Source organism: Schistocerca gregaria, chromosome 4 (assembly GCF_023897955.1).
Source record: "Schistocerca gregaria isolate iqSchGreg1 chromosome 4, iqSchGreg1.2, whole genome shotgun sequence".
Lineage (NCBI taxonomy): Eukaryota > Metazoa > Arthropoda > Insecta > Orthoptera > Acrididae > Schistocerca > Schistocerca gregaria.
The window spans coordinates 434524899-434547224 of NC_064923.1; the positions used below are offsets into that span (position 1 = coordinate 434524899).

General features: G+C 37.3%; 1 protein-coding gene across 1 annotated transcript in view; it reads left to right on the forward strand.

The window, feature by feature from the left end:
- The window catches only part of LOC126365771 (inositol monophosphatase 2-like), a 47815-nt gene extending 26045 nt beyond the window's left edge, over positions 1–21770 (forward strand). Inside the window, exons 5-6 of the mRNA XM_050008294.1 lie at positions 3360–3511; positions 19040–21770. Coding sequence (XP_049864251.1) covers positions 3360–3511; positions 19040–19146 — 259 coding nt within the window. The 3' untranslated portion in view covers positions 19147–21770. The remainder of the gene's footprint in view (positions 1–3359; positions 3512–19039) is intronic.
- The last annotated feature ends 556 nt before the right edge of the window (positions 21771–22326 follow it).

The following is a 22326-nucleotide window of genomic DNA, read 5'->3' on the forward strand; positions in this document are numbered from 1 at the left end:
GGGACTGAAACACCTGAAACACATCCTTCATCACAGCTTTGTTTACCTATTGTCATACCCTGAAATGAGGGACATCCTACCTGAGATACTTCCCACCTCTCCTAAAGTGGTGTTACATCTTCCACGGAACCTCCACAACATCCTAGTCCATTCTAGACACTTTCAATCCCAACCCCTTGTCCCAAGCATCATATACCTGTGGAAGATCCATGTGCAAAAACACTGTCCAATCACCCACTTCCTATTGCAGTCCTGTCACATTTTTATCCTACCCCATCAGGGGTTGGGCCACCTGTGAAAGTAGCCATGTCATCTACCATCTCTGCTGTGATCATTGAACAGCTTTTTATGTTGGTATGACTACCAACCAGTAGTCCACCAGGATGAATGGCCACGGCCAAACTGTGGCCAAGAGCAAAGTAAAGCACTCTGTGGCACAACATGCAGCCAAACATCACACACTTTACTTTAATGGCTGCTTCACAAACAAAGCCATGTGGATCCTTCACCCCACCAGTAGCTTTTCTAATCTGCGCAGATGGGTGTTATCCTTACAACACATTCTCTGCTCCATGTAATTATCCTGGCCTCATCATACAGTAATGTAATTGTCCCCACACCCTCCACTCAACAGTTTTCACCCCCTCTGCCCTATTATATCCTTTCCATTCTCATCTCCCAACCTTTTTGTTTGCTCTGCCAAAGGGTCCTCCCACATTTCTCCACTCCCCTCATGTTTCACTCATTTTTTCCCTACCTCCCTGCCCCACAACCTCCTGACACTGCACCTGTTGGCATTCTAGTCCCAGCATACTTCCCCACCCATACACTATTATCTCTTCCTCTTCCCCTTCTCCACCACCTCCACACTGCTGCTTGAATCATATGTGCTAGTTGCATTCTGGCCCGAGATGCAGGAGTTGGCAGTCATGAGTGCATGTGAGGTATGCTTGCTTGTATGTGTGAATGATGTATGTCTCTCTTTTTCTGGTGAAGGCTGTGGCCGAAAACCTTATCTAAGAGTATTTTAATTACGCCAGTGTGCAACTTAACGTGTCGTCTTATGGTAAGTAGCAATCTGTCTTTTCCTACATTCCTACCTGGATTTTCTATTGTTAAACACTCATTGGTTCATGTTACTGTTCATCTGTAATGTACATACCTGATCAAAAGTATCCAGGCACCCCTATGTAATGTGGAATTAACCACTAGATATTACAAGAGATGGACCTGCTAGTATAAAAGGAGGCAGGAAGTATTGTGTTACCACTAGAGGAGCAGTAACAGTGGAACGATCTGGTGAGGAGAGCTCAGTGACTTCAAAAGTGAACTAGTCATTGGATGTCATGTGAGTAGCAGACCCATCAGGGACATTTCAACCCTTCTGAAGCTGCCCACGTCGACTATCGGTGACATGATTGTGAAATGGAAATACGAAGGAACAACCACAGCTTATACCAAGGGAAGGTGGACCTCATGTACTGACAGAAAGGGACTATCCAACATTTCAGAGGGTAGTCATAAAAATTCACATAAAATCAGAAGAAATAATCACTTATGATTCCCAGAGTGCTACCACTAGACCAACTAGCACAGTGGCTGTGTGTCAGCAGTTAAAATGGATGAAGTATAAAGATAGAGCAGTTCCTCATAAGCCACACACTTTACTAGTCATTACTAGGAAGTACTAGAGATGGTGTAGAAGGTGCCACATCTGGACACTGGATGGCTGGTAACGAGAGATTGAGAGTGATGAATCATACTATACACAGTAGCAGTCCAGTGGAAGTGTTTTGATCTCGTGGAAACCTGGAGAACATTACGTACCATTTTATATAGTGTCAGCAGTGAAGTATGGAGGAGGAGGTGTTAAATTATGGGGGTACTTTTTGTGGTTAGTGTGTGGTCCCTTATTATGCTTAAAGAAAACATGAAATTCAGAAGGATATTAACATATTTTATCGCACTGTTTACTGCATAAGTAAAGGAATGGTTCGGAGTCGAGCATTTTTGTATTGACTTAACGGTGCACCCTGTCATAAAGGAGCACCTTTGAGGCAATATTTCGTGAACAATAGCATTCCTGCAATAGCCTGACATGCCCAAAGTCTCAACTTTTACCTAATGGGTCATCTTTGGCGTGAGTTAAAATGTCGACTTCACTCCAGAGCCCAGCATCTGACATGACTACATTCTCTGGTTTTGGATCTTGAGGAAGAATTGGCTGTAATTCCTCTAGACATTCAGGGACCTCATTGAAAGTGTCATCAGCAGAGATCATGCCATCATATATGTGAAGGGTGGGCACACACCGTATTAATGTCCACCAACAGTTGACCAGAGACATTTTATTAGATAGTGTACATACACTTATGGAAAAATTGAAGAAGTATGGTGATTATGTTGTGTTAGTCATAATTGTACCAGGTGATCAAAAAGTCAGTATAAATTTGAAAACTGAATAAATCACGGAATAATGTAGATAGAGAGGTACAGATTGACACACAAGCTTGGAACAACATGGAGTTTTATTAGAACCAAAAAATACAAACGTTCAAAAAATGTCCGACAGATGGTGCTTCATCAAATCAGAATAGCAATAATTAGCATAACAAAGTAATAGAAAGCAAAGATGATGTTCTTTACAGGAAATGCTCAATACCTCCACCATCATTCCTCAACAATAGCTGTAGTCGAGGAATAATGTTGTGAACAGCACTGTAAAGCATGTCCGGAGTTATGGTGAGGCATTGGCATCGGATATTGTCTTTTAGCATCCCTAAAGATGTTGGTCGATCATGACACGCTTGCGACTTCAGGTAAACCCAAAGCCAATAATCACACAGACTTAGGTCTGGGGACCTGGGAGGCCAAGCATGACGAAAGTGACGGCTCAGCACACGAGCATCACCAAACGACGCGCGCAAGAGATCTTTCACGCGTCTAGCAATACTTCTCTCTCTCTCTCTCTCTCTCTCTCTCTCTAATAAAACCCCATGTCATTCCAAGCATGTGTGTCAATTTTTACCTCTCTATCTATATTATTCCCTGGTTTATTAAGTTTTCAAATTTATACTGACTTTTTGATCACTCGGTACATAAAAAAAATTCTCATTTAATTGCTAGAGTGAGAATTGTATACACAAATAATTATGAAATTGCCTTGTTTATTGTGCTTACATTGCCAGTATATATGACTTCATTATGGGATAAGATAATTTTTCATTCTTTCCACTTGTTGTGTGGGTACAAAGAAAATCACAAGTTTCTTGTACTTGTAAATTTAATTTTAAAAATTGCATTTCCTACTTCCATATTGAGAATTAATAACCTCATTATTTTCATCACATTTTATTTAGCGCTCGATCACTGGGGTCTGCAGCAATGAATATGGCCATGGTAGCCCTGGGCGCTGCTGATGCTTATTATGAGTTTGGAATCCATGCTTGGGACATTGCAGCTGGAGATCTTATTGTAAGAGAGGCGGGTGGTGTGTGTTTGGATCCTGCAGGTGTGTACACAGCAACTTTTTTTTTTTTTTTTTTTTTTTTTTTTTTTAGTGTTTCATATTGAGTAAGAAACTGAAAACACAAAAACGTTAAATGATAACTCAGCTTTAAATGTCATACATAACTCATACTTTTTTTTAAGTAAATTCTTTAAATGAAGTATGCAGGAAAAATTGTAGCAGTCTAGTAACTGATGTGCTTAATCAGTCAAAGTAAGGGATGTGTCTGTCTCTGTTTATATAATGTAGCTTTGTTTGGTAGAAACAAGTAAGATGATGAAAGCAAATCACTCAGCCATGCACAGAGTATGTCACAAGATTCATATGCAACATGAGTTGGTAAAATAGTGCTATACAGAACATATTTCACCAGGTGAGATGGTATCGAGGTTAAAGCACTATAATAACTTTGCAAAGGAATGTGGTACAAATTCCTACTCAGACATCCAGATTAAGTTTCTCAAGTGTCACTAAATCCGTGAAGGTGAATTCCAAGATAATTCCTTACAAAAGGAACCTGCAATTGTTTTCCACATCCTCCTTCTATCTAACCTTTTGCTCCATTTCCAGTGACCTCACCACTGATGAGACATTAAACTGTTGTCTTCCTCCTTCAGAAATGATATGCTTCCTCCTCACTCATTTTATTCACCTGTGGGCACAGGAAATAATTTACTGTTTTTTTTTTTTTAATTTATCTGCAAAATGGTCTTCCATTTTTTTCCTTATTGTTCCCCCCACTCCCCATCCCCCTCCAAAACGGAATAAAGAAAACATTATTGCTTCAGTTGGTGCATAAGTGAACACTCTTGGATGTGGGTAATCAAAAATGATTTACAAAAATATTTTTTGTACCTGATTTAGTGATTAACATGAGTAAATGTACATGGGATCTCTTGGTATATTGTACAGCCCACCAACATCAATAAATACCTGCCAGCTTTCTGACAACTTCATTATTGCATTATGGTATCACTTTTTGAGGATAATATTTACCCACTCGTGGGCAGTTGCCTGCAATTCTTCTTTGTTGCCGAATAAGCTATCTTGCAAATGTGTCTTTGTGTTATCAAATAAATCCTATAGTTCTAAAAACAAAGATTATGTGACTTACCAAACGAAAGCACTGGCAGGTTGATAGACACACAAACAAATGTTTGTTTGTGTGTCTATCAACCTGCCAACGCTTTCATTTGGTAAGTCACATAATCTTTGTTTTTAGATATATTTTTCCCACATGGAATGTTTCCCTCTGTTATATTCATATCATTAATTTAAATCCTATATTTCGCATAATGTAGGAAGGCAGTCCTATTTTCAACCATTCTGTGCATCCCCCCAACCTGAACTGCTAGCAGCCAATAAGATTCGTTCTCTCTCCGAGCAGCTAGCCGTGAGCTACAAACTAGACTACCAGAATCTTTCTTCTGCAGGCTGCATTGTTGCCGAATTTTGCAACAGTGCAGTTTCATTCACAGAGTGGCCAGATTATTCGTTCAGATATCAATGTTACTTTCATGTAGCAGTGTAGCTGTAAGTGTGTATCTGTAAACATTTAGTGTGATTTACAAATGAATATGTCAGGTGATGGCAATAAACTTAAAGTTCCTCACAAGGAACTTTAATTAAATTGCATGTCTAAGGAGTATTGTCTTAAGTGTGTGACTGAATTTGTGATTTCCTGTTAGAAGGGTCACAGTATGTAGTAATTGACAGAAAATCATCGAGTAAAACAGAAGTAATATATGGCAAGGAAGTGTTTTAGGCTTTCTGCTATTCCTGATCTCATAAATGATATAGGAGGCAATCTGAGCAGCCCTCTTACACTGTTTGCAGACGATGCTGTGATTTACCATCTTATAAAGTCATCAGATGATTATAGCAAATTACAAAACAATTTAGAAATGATATGTGTGGTGGAAAAAGTGGCAATTGACACTAAATAATGAAAAGTCTGAAGTCATCCGTATGAGCATTAAAAGTAATCCACTAAATTTCCAATTACAGGATAAAACACACATTTCTGGAGGTTGTACATTCAACTAAATACCTAGGGTTTACAGTTATGAAAAACTTACATTGCAATGATCACACGGATAATGCTGTGTGGAAAGTAAACCAAAGACTATGAGTTCTTGGTAGAACACTAAGAAAATGCAACAGGTCTACTAAAAATACTACATACACCAAATGTAACAGGTATCCTAGAAGATATAGCCATCCGTGTTTCACTGTTGCTCAAGCACAGCGTCACAGAAGCTTAGCTCACAACTATAATGTGCAGGGATGGAAATGGGGAGTTGGCAGCAAATTTTGTCTTGCTTCCAACACTGGAAAGCTGTACTGTGTACTCTGGCTTTTTATGAACTTCTACCTTGTTTAAACGGCAGTTTGCCTGAATCCATTTGTACTCTGAATCAAACTGACTTTACAATTGGATGTTGTTGTTGTTGTGGTCTTCAGTCCTGAAACTGGTTTGATGCAGCTCTCCATGCTTCTCTATCCTGTGCAAGCTTCTTCATCTCCCAGTACCTACTGCAACCTACATCCTTCTGAACCTGCTTAGTGTAGTCCTCTTTTGGTCTCCCTCTACGATTTTTACCCTCCACGCTGCCCTCCAATACTAAATTGGTGATCCCTTGATGCCTCAGAACATGTCCTATCAACCAATCCCTTCTTCTGGTCAAGTTGTGCCACAAAATTCTCCTCTCCCCCATCCGATTCAATACTTCCTCATTAGTTATGTGATCTACCCATCTAATCATTCTTCTGTAGCAGCACATTTCGAAAGCTTCTATTCTCTTTTTGTTCAAACTATTTATCGTCGATGATTCACTTCCATACATGGCTACACTCCATACAAATACTTTCAGAAGTGACTTCCTGACACTTAAATCTATACTCGATGTTAACAAACCTCTCTTCTTCAGAAAGGCTTTTCTTGCCATTGCCAGTCTACATTTTATATCCTCTCTACTTCGACCATTATCAGTTATTTTGCTCCCCAAATAGCAAAACTCCTTTACTACTTTAAGTGTCTCATTTCCTAATCTAATTCCCTCAGCATCACCCGACTTAATTCAACTACATTCCATTATCCTCGGTTTGCTTTTGTTGATGGTCATCTTATATCCTTCTTTCAAGACACTATCCATTCCGTTCAACTGCTCTTCCAAGTCCTTTGCTGTCTCTGACAGAATTACGATGTCATCGGCGAACCTCAAAGTTTTTATTTCTTCTCCATGGACTTTAATACCTACTCCGAATTTTTCTTTTGTTTCCTTCACTGCTTACTCAATATACAGATTGAATAACATCGGGGATAGACTACAGCCTTGTCTCACTCCCTTCCCAACCACTGCTTCCCTTTCATGTCCCTCGACTCTTATAACTGCCATCTGGTTTCTGTACAAATTGTAAATAGCCTTTCGCTCCCTGTATTTTACCCCTGCCACCTTCAGAATTTGAAAGAGAGTATTCCAGTCAACATTGTCAAAAGCTTTCTCTAAGTCTACAAATGCTAGAAACATAGGTTTGCCCTTCCTTAATCTAGCTTCTAAGATAAGTCGTAGGGTCAGTATTGCCTCACGTGTTCCAACATTTCTACTGAATCCAAACTGATCTTCCCCGAGGTCGGCTTCTACTAGTTTTTCCATTCGTCTGTAAAGAACTCGCGTTAGTATTTTGCGGCTGTGACTTATTAAACTGATAGTTCGGTAATTTTCACATCTGTCAACACCTGCTTTCTTTGGCATTGGAATTATTATATTCTTCTTGAAGTGTGAGGGTATTTTGCCTGTCTCATACATCTTGCTCGCCAGATGGTAGAGTTTTGTCAGGACTGGCTCTCCCAAGGCCGTCAGTAGTTCCAATGGAATGTTGTCTACTCCAGGGGCCTTGTTAAGACTCAGGTCTTTCAGTGCTCTGTCAAACTCTTCACGCAGTATCGTATCTCCCATTTCATCTTCATCTACATCCTCTTCCATTTCCATAATATTATCCTCAAGTACATCGTCCTTGTATAGACCCTCTATATACTCCTTCCACCTTTCTGCTTTCCCTTCTTTGGCTAGAACTGGGTTTCCATCTGAGCTCTTAATATTCATACAAGTGGTCCTCTTTTCTCCAAAGGTCTCTTTAATTTTCCTGTAGGCAGTATCTATCTTATAAATACTCAAAATAGCATACATTTCTATAGGAGATGCTAAAACTCTAGATTGGAGCATAAATTGCAGCAATGTTGTAGATGCTCTCCATGGGGTGTAATGAAAATGATTGGAGGGATGTGTTGGCTGCTGGTTCTACACAACAAGTGAGAGAGCGGCAGGCAGATGATATGTCTTTGTAACAATTTAGAAGCAAAATTCGCTCGCTGTGTGTTAAAAAAAAACCACACAATGTGTTAAAAAGAAACAGCCAAATATTTGTAACAATGATGATTTAAGTTTCACAGCTGCCCTGTTAGAAGGATGATGATGATGATGATGATGATGATGATGATGATGATGATGATGATGATGATGATGATGATGATTATCACGAAGTGGTAGCACAGATGACAGGCTAACTAAACAAAAAATGCAGTGAAGGTAAACAAGTGCTTTTTGTTTATTTTGTTTCACCTTGTATTATCATGGTGAAGACAAGCAGTAGATGGCATAAGTTGAGACTAGATACTTTTTAAGCAGATACCTTATGTCAATAAAATGTTGTAATTTTCATTAGTCAGAACATGTTAAACAATAAATTTTTCTCAAGGAGCCTTTTAAAAATAGGGGTTGTCTTATATTCAGGGCCATCTCATGCTTGGGATAAATATGGTATTATGCCATCTTCAGGCTCCATGACTAATGTGTAGAAAGATTCCCACCTTGGGTCAGTCAAAACAGGGGCTAGCATTCAGTTACTGGTGTCCCTAGATTTGTTGACACAGTGATCCCTTCAATCATCTCTTATCAGCTTATGATGATTGAAGGGATCGCTGTTTCAGAAATTTACAGATATCAGTTGGTGAATGCTGGCCCCTATTTTGACTGGACCATAGGTAGTAATCTCCCTACACGTGGGTCAGGGGCCTGAAGAGGACGTAATTTATTGCTAAAATAGGTTGCTCAATAAAAATAACAATTTGGAAATTTAGACAGGTGAAAGGTGTTTTGATTTGACATATTGTTCATAACTCTTAATATCTTTATGATGTTCAAAATATACTTGTAAATACTACAACAAACACAGACAGATGTTATCTAGAAACCTATTGTTACCTTTCTGGCAAAGATGTATACGCTCTTCTGTGATACAGCTCAGCAGTTTAAGGTGTCTTACATGCATAGTCAAAAATTAAAGTAAAGGATAGCAGTTCAACTTGGTTTTTTTATGTATGAACTGCTGAAAAAGGTTTTCCATCACCTGCACCCATGTGAATGTGTGTAGGCTTAAATCTAAGGGGAGTGGGGAATAGCAAAAAATCTTCATGAAAACTAAAAATATGAGTATTGTGAAGGAAAAAAACAATAATAATGAAAATAAAGGCATTCTGCACATCATAATCTGTTGTTGTAGTGCTCCACTAGGTGGTAGAGACATGTCCCACTCATTGACAGTGGTCCTCCTGATGCCATCTAGTGTATGGGGAGAGTTGTTGCAATGATGCACTACATGTTGCAACAGGTCCCAAACACATTCATTCAGATTCATGCCAGTAAATACCACATGCAGCTGTGTTCTAGAGGAAGGTGTTTGTGAGGATTGTGCAGTGTGCTTATATACTATAGTCTTGAATTGATTAATCTGTTACCAAAATATTAACTCGGGAGTTAGATAATAAGGTGAAGGTGTCTGTCCCATACTGTGCAGCTCTCAAATTACTCTTAATAACATTTGTATCTAATATTTGTATGTGGACTAGTCATAAAACATGACTTCACTATCCTCTCCGTTGTGCCTATGGGACTGCATGCCTGAGATGTGCATTAGTACCTTTCAGTGATGATCATCTGACAGCTGAGAAATCCTACACTTGTTGGTAAAGACAACCCAATGTCACTGATCCAGATTTCATTGCAGGTGTTCCCTTGCCCATCTTTCGTATGCACTATGGTGCTGCAGGTTTGTACTGATGTTCATAATTCATGCCTAGATACTAAATTGTTCATGTGGACACAGGTGCGTACTGTCTGGATTGAAACTGTCCTAATTGCATTAAAAGAGGAAAAGGCAGTGCACAGCTGTATTGGCTTCTCTTTGGAATACCTACAAGACATAATTTGTATTTAGTAGTCACTGGCTTGTGTTGGCCTTTGGCAAACACTAAGAGGCAGATCTTCCAGGTTAGTTTCATGAGAGCGGTTGCATGTTTGAATGGCATTATGTGGTGTATGCAAATTTGGTAGGCAACTTCCTTTGCTGACAACCTGTTCCGCTGTAAAGTACTAATGCCTGCACATACTAAACTTGAAATTAACCTCTGAGGCATGTGGATGGATGGAACAGTGTACACAGAGCACTTTGTCCCACTCATGATTGGAGATACAAAATGTTCTGCTGAACTGCATTGAGAATGCAGTTTCATTTTCAGTTTCATTTGCACTGGTGGCTATACATAGCAATTTCCTGCTATCAGAAGGCTGTTGAGGTTGAAGTTTTGATCAAAAGAGAAATATCTGAGGCTCAGTTTGCTAACATACTCTCTCGATGACCTTGGACCCACCGTAAAACAAAGAAGACAACTTGAAAGAACGGAAGGCTGTGCTGGAGTGGTAAAGGAGAGGAGGGAGCAGAAGTATAGCACTATGGAGATGAAATGTGGTTGCAGCTCAGTTGGTAGACCACATGGAGCTTTCACAGATGGCCCTGGTTTTGATAGGGTATGATATGTGTGTGAGAGGTTAGATTGAGAGCAAGAAAGGGTATAAAGCCATTTGGATGACAGGACTAGTGAAGATCGAGGCCTAAGTGATCATGGGAATGAAGAATATTCTGTGTGGACAATTCTCACCTGCACAGTTCATAAACCTGGTGTCAATGGGAAGAATTCAGATGCTACAGACTTTGAGGCAGCTGAGTGTGCCAACTCAATACATTGTGCTTGATTTTATCATCAGTCAAAAAAATTTCCAGGATTTAATAGCATCAAACAGGATAGATGACTTCAAAGCACATAGAGGCAGTGTTGAGTGGCAGACAGGCACATTGAAAGGAGAGAAGGGCATTGATTATACAGGTATGCTTGGTGGGTGGGGGTAAGACAAGGAGTAGAGTAGTGATGGACAAGGATATTGTGTAGGTTTTGTGGGTGGCCAGGATTAGAACTTTCACTTATTGTGTCCTTAAATGAGAAATATCCTCCGCAAACTGCCAACAATGGTTTTCTGATATCTACCCAACCTATGCAGTATCCTCATTTGCTTTTATTTCACTCTTGCTCCTACACCTTACTCCACGGCCCACATTGCTGTAAAAGACCTAGAAGCCATGTTCCATACATCCACCACAGCATCTACCAGGATTCCTGAGTCTACTGCTTTCTGGGTCTCGTCGATGAATGGAGTAAGCTGGGCTTCACACAATCATTGTTTATGGGACCAATGTTAATTCCTACAGTGGAGATCTTCAGCCTCTAGAAAGGTTATAGATGAGAGCATAAAACATGTTCCAAAATTTTACAACATACCAGTGTCAGAGATATAGCCCTATATTTTAGTGTGTCTGTTCAATGACCATTTTAAAAATGGGAATGACCTGTGCTTTTTCCATCATTGTGAATACTTCGCTCCACACTACTGTACGCAAAATCAAATTGGTTTCCTGTCACATACAGTAGACTTTCCTCTGTTGAGGAATTTCAGTTGCTTTTCTATCCCTTTGTTACTAATTTCAATACTTCATTTTGTGGTTCATACAATAATTTAAAAGAGAGACTACAGTGTTATATTTCTCTGTGTACAGTTTTGGCAAAAGACATTAGTATTTCGGTGATTTCTCGATCGTCCTTTGTTTCATACCATTGTTGTCACAGAGTGACTGGACAGATGGCTTTGATCCATTTACTGATTTAATATAAGACCAAAACTTCTTAGGATTGTCTGTCTAGTTGGTAGAATTTTTCTTTCAAATTTGGTGAGTACTTCTTGCATGAACCTCCTTATGCTAATTTTGGCTCTTTTCCATTCCTCACAACTTTGTTTGGCACATATCAGTGTAAAGCATATCATATCATGCTTTTTGACTTTTTTAATTGATGCTCAGCAATATCAGTGGCGGAGACAACATTTCATGTTGACCTGTCGTGTAATCTGAAATCTGTTTCAGATGTGCTTATTGACATGAAAGGCCTTGGGAAGGTCAGTTTCCTGGCTTCAGATTTGTTGATTTGATGTTTGATTGGTAAGCAAATACAAGACTTGGGTATTCTGTTGCAGTGACATATGTTCTGACTATTTTCTGTAAGTCGCAATAACAGCGTTACATGCAGTGTAGAAAAATAACGATGTATGAACAAAAATAATATGCTAATGAATAAGGCTATGCAAGTATATTTACTAGACCTGAGAGACTGAATAACTACTACAATTGGAAGTGACAAATAAAGATAAAGAATCTGAGTGGAAAAACATAAAAAGTTACATCCATAAAACTGCACCCAAAGCTTTAGGAAAACACACAAAAAAGAGGCCCAAAGCTGTGAAATGATGAATTATGTAAAACTATAGAAGAGAAGAGGAAAAACCTACAAAGCATATTTGCAGACCTGTGAATATTTATATAAGACAATATATAATTCCAAATTAATATTATTAAAAGCATAAAGAGAACAACCATGAACAAATCATGGGATCAGTTTGTGAGCAATATCATAGACAACATTCATGGAAAGCAAACAATGGTCTACGAAGTAATGAAAAATTGTAACATAGGAGAAAAGGACACAGCTAATATAAACAGTGCATTGGTAAAGAAATATACTACACATTACGAAAATCTATGGTATGATGACGTGAATAGAAGTAATGTGGCTGAAGATCCTGAGGTAATATAAGCAGTTCACACATAGAGTAAAAGAGGTCACTCCTCGTAAAGCAGAAGTATATGAATCCTTCCACACCATGGTTATAGTGCATCAACCTTAGTGTCATATTTTCAGTAAGAAAAACAATCTAAGCTGCAAATGATGGGAGGAACTTTATTTACATGTTTCATTTTTGAGGCATCTTCAGAATTTGTTTAGGAACTACAGGTAACATGTGAGTCATGTTGTTGTTGTTGTTGTCTTCAATCCTGAGACTGGTTTGATGCAGCTCTCCATGCTACTCTATCCTGTGCAAGCTTCTTCATCTCCCAGTACTTACTGCAACCTACATCCTTCGGAATCTGCTTAGTGTATTCATCTCTTGGTCTCTGTCTACGAATTTTACCCTCCACGCTGCCCTCCAATACTAAATTGGTGATCCCTTGATGCCTCAGAATATGCCCCACCAACCGATCCCTTCTTCTAGTCAAGTTGTCCCACAAATTTCTCTTCTCCCCAATTCTATTCAATACCTCCTCATTAGGTATGTGATCTATCTATCTAATCTTAAGCATTCTTATGTAGCGCCACATTTCGAAAGCTTCTATTCTCTTCTTGTCCACACTATTTATCATGCATGTTTCACTTCCAAACATGGCTACACTCCATGCAAATACTTCCAGGAAAGACTTCCTGACACTTAAATCTATACTTGATGTTAACAAATTTTTATCTTCTTCAGAAATGCTTTCCTTGCCATTGCCAGTCTTCATTTTATATCCTCTCTACTTCAACCGTCATCATTTATTTTGCTTCCCAAATAGCAAAACTCTTTTACTACTTTAAGTGTCTCATTTCCTAATCTAATTCCCTTGGTATCACCCAACTTAATTCGACTACATTCCACTATTTTCGTTTTGCTTTTGTTGACGTTCATCTTATCTCCTCCTCTCAAGACACTGTCCATTCCGTTCAACTGCTGCTCCAAGTTCTTTGCTGTCTCTGACAGAATTACAATGTCATCGGCGAACCTCAATGTTTTTATTTCTTCTCCATGGATTTTAATACCTACTCCGAATTTTTCTTTTGTTTCCTTTACTACCTGCTCAATATACAGATTGAATAACATCGGGGACAGTTTACAATCCTGTCTCACTGCCTTCCCAACCCCTGCTTCCCTTTCATGCCCCTCGACTCTTATAGCTGCCATCTGGTTTCTGTACAAATTGTAAATAGCCTTTCGCTCCCTGTATTTTACCCATGCCACCTTTAGGATTTGAAAGAGAGTATTCCAGTCAACATTGCCGAAAGCTTTCTCTAAGTCTACAAACGCTAGAAATGTAGGTTTGCATTTCCTTAATCTATTTTCTAAGATAAGTCGTAGAGTCAGTAGCACTGCCTCACATGTTGCAATATTTCTCCGGAATCCAAACTGATCTTCCACGAGGTCGGCTTGTACCAGTTTTTCCATTCGTCTGTAAAGAATTTGTGTTAGTATTTTGCAGCTGTGACTTATTAAACTGATACCTCAGAAATTTTCACATCTGTCAACACCTGTTTTCTTTGGGATGGGAATTATTATATTCTCCTTGAAGTCTGAGGGTATTTCGCCTGTCTCGTACATCTTGCTCACCAGATGGTAGAGTTTTGTCAGGACTGACTCTAAGTCCATCAGTAGTTCCAGTGGAATGTTGTCTACTCGGGTCTTTCAGTGCTCTGTCAAATTCTTCACACAGTATCGTGTCTCCCATTTCATCTTCATCTACATCCTCTTCCATTTCCATAATATTGTCCTCAAGTACATCGCCCTTGTATAGACCCTCTATATACTCCTTCCACTTTTCTGCTTTCCCTTCTTTGCTTAGAACTGGGTTTCCATCTGAGCTCTTGATATTCATACAAGTGGTTCTTGTTTCTCCAAAACTCTCTTTAATTTTCCTGTAGGTAGTATGTATCTAACCCCTAGTGAGATAAGCTTCTACATCCTTACGTTTGTCCTCCAGCCATCCCTTCTTAGCCATTTTGCACTTCCTTGTCGATCTCAGATTTGAGACGTTTGTATTCCTTTTTGCCTGCTTCATTTACTGCGTTTTTATGTTTTCTCCTTTCATCAATTAAATTCAATATTTCTTCTGTTACCCAAGGATTTCTACTAACCCTCATCTTTTTACCTACATGATCCTCTACTTGAGCCCTCAGAGCTACCCATTCTTCTTCTACTGTATTTCTTTCCCCCATTCCTGTCAATTGTTCCCTTATGCTCTCCCTGAAACTCTGTACAACATAAAAATTTGTGTTGCGATATTTATATTTCAAGATTATTGGTGGGACCCTATATTAGCATTGCTGCATGCCTTCGCAGGAGGCGCATACCAAAATTTTGGCTATTTATGACGTATGTGTTACCTGCAGTTCCCAAACAAACTTGAAAAGGTGTGTGCGTGGCGAGGGGGGGGGGGGGGGGGAGGGGGGGCATGCGCTCTCTCTTGCTCAGAAAGGAGTACTCCAAATGTTAGCAAGTTTGTTTCTTTTTGTGTGTGCATGTCAGGACTCAAGACTTCAGCTTTTTGTGTGTAGTCTCCTTTGCTCCTGAAGTACCTTCATTCTGCCAGAACTTTCATTAAAAAATTTATACTGCTCATACATAGGATTTACTTACAAGTAAAGAGCTCAGTGAAGCACTTTTCAAAACAAAAAACCAAAAAGCAACAGAAGACGGAATTAATGCAGATTTTATAAATTATGGTGTCATATTTCTGAACATCAGGATACTGTGTATACATAACATGTGCTTGTGACAGAGGAGTTCCATTGCTATCTCTTTTTAAAAAATTGAAATGAATGTGAAAATTATAGATGTGTATCTCAAATAGGTATGGAGTGTAAGATATACATCAGAATGATGTGTAAAAAGTGCATATAATGAATGAAGCACTTCTTTCACAAGGTTTTTTTTTTTGAAAGGGCAGAACTTGTATCAATAACATACCTATTATGAAATAACTGATAGCAAAAAGAAGAGGGTACATTAAGAAAACCCTCATAGAATATACCGATATATATTATAAGAAGGCAGACAGACAACTTCAGTGGAGCATAATGGAAGAAAAATTCAGTGATGGCCAGTTAATTATATATGATGAAGATAGACTGCAAATCACTGCATACAAGTCGAGGTAACTGCACCAAGAATACAATATGAAAATCTATTGCTAAGAAGTAATGGCATTTAAAGGAGTCAAACATATAAGATCAGCTATCTTTGAAATCAAATAAGTTATCCGGATGATGATGATGATGATGATGTAGATAAAAAATGTAAAATTCAGTACATGTACATGATACTGTGAACAGAACTTTAAAAAAAAATAAGATGAGGAATTGTTCTAAAATTATGTAAAACTATTGTAGCTTCTATATTTCTTTGTTGTGGTGAGACTTTGACACCTACCTACCAATAGATATATAAGCTTTAAGCATCTGAAATATGATATTTCTAATGGATGTGAAAGTATGTACAAATGTAGATGAAATAAAAAAGTAGGTATTAGAAAAAAAAGTTAAAAATTGAACAGTGAAGAGTGTAATAGATGAATACAGAAATAAATGGAAGAACAGTGTGGAAAGAATGTGAGAGCAGAATTACCACTACAGACTATGATATATGTGCCACATGGTTTTGGAAGGCTGAAGAAGAGATTGTATGAATAAGTCTGATCCACAAAGATGGAACATACGTCATTCCTAATCCCTGGGGATGGTGGTGGTTACCTCTCAAATGGGATGCACCCTGTGTTGTGATGTCAAATGAGAAGTCATTTGATTGAATAATATGTAGTGGCATGCAATGAAATAAAGACTTGAGTTAACCTGTTAACCACACTTGTCTAAAAAAAAAAAAAAAAGGAATGCTCCTTTCTTTGATTTAGATTGCACTAAAGGGTCCATATGCACAGTTGTATAAGGTAAATGTCAGTTTTCTGATAGCTGTGTAGATGTTGCAAAAAACCTGAATATTTATTTACAGAACAGACCATATTTACTCGAATCTAAGCTGCATGTTTTTTCCTTTTTTTGTAATCCAAAAAACCGCCTGCAGCTTAGAATCGAGTGCAAAGTACGCCGAAGTTCTGAAAAATGTTGGTAGGTGCCGCCACAACTAACTTCTGCCATCTAATATATATATAGCGCTACTCAGGTATGCTTTGCAGGCACAAAGATAAATTCTGACGCTAAAACCTCTGCGCCTGTAAAAAAAAAAATAGTGGAAGACGAGCTTTTTTCTCCGCCCCGAGTTTTGACCACTGCATTTTCATACATTATCCAACAAAGTAAATACAAATTCCGTATTGTTCATCTTCAAATGTAGCAACATTTCAATGTACTATGAAAATCCGACTGGCAAGATTGGTATGTTTGTCGATACGGCCAACTCTTACATTCTGAATTTTATCCTACCTGTGAGAAGAGATAGTTGCTGACAGGAACTTTTATGAATTGTGAATCACATGCAGTATTCTCTTCACCATAAGAATAATACAGATATAAACATTTTGCCATGTATTCTTTCGTGTTTGCTGGTGTCTCATTTAAATCCTGTCTGCCTAATAAACTACGAAACTAGAGTGAGACAATAGCAAACGCGGAATAATATACATATAATGTCATGTTTATATTCGTATTATTCTTATCCCTAATAGTGTTATAGTCAGAAATGAAGCATGGTAATTGACTAGATTTTTATATCTAAGATGACTCTGTGCAGAATGTAATGTACTAAAGAGGCGTCTGCAAAGATTTTCAAACGGAGAAAAGTTTTCACTAAACTCTCGTTCAGAACATCTTCTATCATACACAGTCTATTATTTGGTTCTTGTTCATCATTATCAAACAAAGCAGCAGTGTAAGTAACAACAAATAGCAATCAATAAAACACTTTTAATTTAACAAATAGCAGTCCCTTGCTATTGTTTCGCTAATGAGACGATTCCTCTCTTTCTTTAAAAAAAAAATTGTAAGCGGCGGTAGCGCACACAAAAGCAAGCCATGCTATGAGCGGCCACAGGCCGTAAACACTCATTATCAGAATGCGACAAACATTGCATGACACAGTACAGTAATGCATTTTTAGCTTAGAGTGATTTAAACACCTGTAACAAAGAGAACAGTACTTATCAGATCAAAGAAAAAATAAACAATCAATTCAAACCAGACGAAGCACGTCAAAAAGGAAGGGTACTTGTATAAATACGAACGGAGCACCTGATGCATAGCAATGGCTACCTGGTAAAGTTTAACTGCTAAGTTTACAGCTTGAACCAAACTGCACTGCTGTAGCTGTATTGTCATTCACTCAACCTAAATTGTGTCTCATATTACAATGGACCAACATTGTCACGATTTGAAGGTGCGGCGTAAAACTTTTCTCTCCCCGTGAAGTTCGAGTCTCAAATTTCAGGTGCGGCTTAAATTTGGGAATTTTTTTTTTTTTTTTTCCCTTGATTTCGAGTCTCAGGTGCGGCTTAGATTCAAGAAAAAATTTTTTCCTTGATTTCGAGTCTCATTTTTCAGGTGCGGCTTAGATTCGAGTGCGGCTTAGATCCGAGTAAATACGGTATGCTGCTGTTCCCCTGAACAGTCCAATCCCCTGACATTTCACATATTGATTCAGTAGTTGGTTAATTTGTAATGGACTTGTGTATTGACCAGCAGTGTTGAGTTTTAGAGGCACAAATGCGAGGTATCTAGGTTCACTCCTCAGGGACATGTTCAAAGCCTGTTTGACGAGATGCTGCAACACAACTCTTGTTAACAGTATAACATTTGGTAGCCTCACTAAATACTAGTGCTGGATGTGAAAGGTTGTTTCAGTATGATATGCGTTTAATCATTGTCACTTAAGAACTTGTGTAAACTAAATTACGTTCATTTATAGTGGTGTCCTTGTGATGTTGAAGTGTTAATTTTGATAATGCACACAACACGAGTGCCAGTTTTTTTTCTGTCTTAATAAAATCTCTGTCCACCTTTTCTCATTAAACATAAGAACAAAAAATTTTATGATAAGTGTGTGTCTTTGAAAAATATATGTCTTGATTATTTGCCCTGGAGCCCATAAGTAATAAAAGTATACCAGATTTTGATCGAGTATTCTTTAATAATTCATTTCATTAATGAACATGTCACATTACATTTCTTACAGTGAACAAATGTTTAATTGAGGCAAAACTCTTCTACACTTTCTCAGTGTGTGTTATGTGTCATTTATATATGATGTGTTAGCTGTACCCTCCAATTTGTATTACCAAAGTGTCAATGTATCGTAGACTGACTCACTCCACACCTCAGAAGAAATGTTGGCAAACCACCAAATTGTTGCACCATTTACTGGCAAATAAATTGAAGTTTTTACAATACAAAAACAAGACATCATTTAGAATTCAAGATTCAGTTTTTGGCAACTCTGACTTTGTGTAAAATGTTACACTCCTATTTGTTGAAGAAAATAATTTATTCTTTTACAGGAGGTCCACTTGATGTCATGAGTCGACGAATGTTGTGTGCTGGAACTCAGTCATTAGCTAATGAGCTCATACCCAAATTGAAGCAGTATTATCCTGAACGTGATTAACTGAACGTATGCATGCAGAAAATTTTATCAGAGGTTTTGGATTCCAGTGATTTCAAAAGATTGTTCTTTTCACAACTACATAATTTTTCTTTTAAATTGGGGAGTGGGGGGGGGAGGGGGGGGGGATACTTGATGTTACAAATCAGAAGCTCTGAAGGATAAAGTTTGTTCCCCATTAACAATTCATAGTTTTGTTGCTGGACCCATGATTAAATATGAAGCACAGTAAATCATGAATATTTTTTTACTTTGCTTATTTCCATATCTGTGGCAGGTTAACAGTTGATGTATTGTATTGTATATCTGCTGTACTATACATTATTAGTTAAATTAACATTTGTCCACATTTTGCCTCCTGATTATTATCCACCAGTTGCTTAGGTGACCAAATTTATAAAAAACAGCTTTCAATTTTATGATCATGTATTACAGTTTTTAAGTAGCCATATTATATATGCTAAACAGAGGTCTAAATACTGTACTGCAGATTCAGATGCACTTATGTCAGAGCCAATAATTTGTGCTGTTCCTTAACATGGAATATAGTTTGTTATTATGTAAAAATTCATTACATCAGTGCAATTTCTTTTCTGCCATTAGTTGTATTTCAGCTTTTTGAATTACTGAATATTTTTATCAATTTTCTGTAGAAAGATATTAAAATACTTAAATCATTTACTCATTAAATTCTGTGTTCAAAATGTAAGTTAAAGGATGTCTTCAGATAAGTTTGTTATATAGATGATTCAAATTTGAGCATTTTGTGAACTAATTTACATGTGCAATTCTATTAAGTGATAAATATTTTAAAAGCCATCATTAGTCACCTAGTACAACAGCAATATTTGGCCTTGTGATGCTCAGTAAATTTGTCAACACTTTCCTATTTCAATATGTTGACAAAGCAAGGAACAAGTATTGAATCATTTGTTGTGAATCTCAGTTGTGGTGGTATCGTACATATTATCTAGTCTCATGGTACTGTATAATTGTAAAACTTTTCAGTGAACTTTTTGTAGAAGAGGGTTGATTACTCATAGTATATGGGTTTATATATGGTTTAGAAATGGGTGGATGTGTAGTAAAATTACTTTATGTTATGTGAACTTTATAACAGTGATAGCATTTATTTTTCTGTGATAACAAAGGGCCCATATAAGAGATACATGATTTCCCCTTGATGTAAATAAACTAGTGAATTTTAATATTTGACCAGATACAATTAGTACGACATTTTCAGATAAATTTGGTTGCATACAGTGAGGGAGTTAGAACTTTTGTGTTGAGAAGAAAACATTGAAACTCAGGAAATTTGTGACATAATAAATGTTGTACATACAGAAAATAGCGAGGTCTGCTGCATTTTATTTGAGAGTACAAATGATTGTGAATTTCCACATAGATGTAAGAGTATTTAATAAGTGGAACAACATGTAAACAATTTGAGTTACAGATTTAAATGTGTGTTAATCAGTTTCTGTACTTAAATGTATTCAGTGAAATATATCAGCAGTAGAATAGATAGGTTCATTTAAGACTTTTCTCTCTCATTTCTACATTCTTAGTCGATCACAAACAACACACTTTCATAAATGCATTTTTTCATGTGATGTTCACTTCATGTGAGAAACTTTAATTCTCTTGCATTGGATTTTCACAGTATTAAATGTACAAGCTATTATCATTTGTAAATTTAATCTAATTGTGGTATCACATGGGAATGTCGCTTGATTTCATACATTTGCATTATTTCACCAGAAGCTTTGTACATTTATCCTGCCACTCATAATGCATTGTTAAACGTTTGCAGTGATGTTGGATAAGACACATGTGCTTTGTATGTTTACAATATTTTATGGATAACAACCAATAAAACTTGATAAAAAATCTGGAAACTTTCAGTTAACAAAAATATTTAAATTGGTGAAATATTCTGTAACTTGTAAGGTGCACTTTGTCATCGTGTTTTGATATGTCTTGCATATCACATACTCAGTTAACATTTTGAACTGCCAGTAGCACATACAAGATGAGATATTCATATATTCCTATTATTACTTAAAATCCCAACTCCCACCTGGTATTATCTATGTATCTACATCACTGTTCTGTTGCTTTTTTTAGGAAGGAAAATTAAGACTACAGGAAGCACATTTTTGTTTTTGATGACCAAAGCTTCAGTTTTTCATTTAACAGTGGTGTTATTGTGAATAATTCAACAAATACTTTTGATGTAAATGATATGGTTAACTTCATTAGATAAATGTATTCATGTTTGTAGTTGATGTGAAAATTTTTTCTACTATCAGTTAATGCCATTTCTTCTTAATCTGTTCAAACTGTTTTCAAAAACCCAAGTGTACACACTCTTAAATATTCAATTCCCTGTATTTTGTTGCTGTTAGCACTAACAGTTAGTTCCTATTTGTCATGTATACCTGAGTTGCAGAAGCATTTCTTTGCTTTTTGATTAGTGTTCTGCTTGAAACTGTAAAACACCAGTGCAAAAAGTTATGTAAAGACAATATGATGCTAGTTACTATTTCCTACTGATATCCTGCAGTACCTGATTTGTTGTGATGTCCTCTGGTGTTTGTAAAATAAATATATTTATTTTCTGTTTATTTTTTGTTTGTTTGCTTAATTAATTTTGCTTTGCATTGTAATCGCAGCAAAGTACTGAATTGTGGAGAACATAATTGATCAGTTACATAGTACTTAAAACATTCTTATTTTACCTTACAGCTGTGTAGGGGACTTCATTTTCATTTGGAGTTTGATATAATTTTTCTTTAATGTTGTGAAATGCATTTAAGTGATTGCATCTAAAACAATACCAGTGAATCAAGCCCAATGTGAAATTTTAACTATGCATAAACTGATAGCTTACCAACATTAGAAGACTCAGTATATATTAAAGAACTGAAAGTGTGATCTTAGCCATTTCTTTTGCTGATTTTTCACCTAACGTACATTTTACCAGCCTCATAGTGGAATGTTTGAATAAAACTACTGAGTAGGCTTCATCATGATTTCAGCTATCTGATAGCTGAATAAGTATCCTCATTTTTGTGCCTTGAACCATAAGTATTGTAATTTTAAGAGTTCATCGTGCCTTAGATGAAGACCTTCTCTTTAAGGTCGCCATGAATAGAAACTAAATGAGCCCTAGAACTGTTT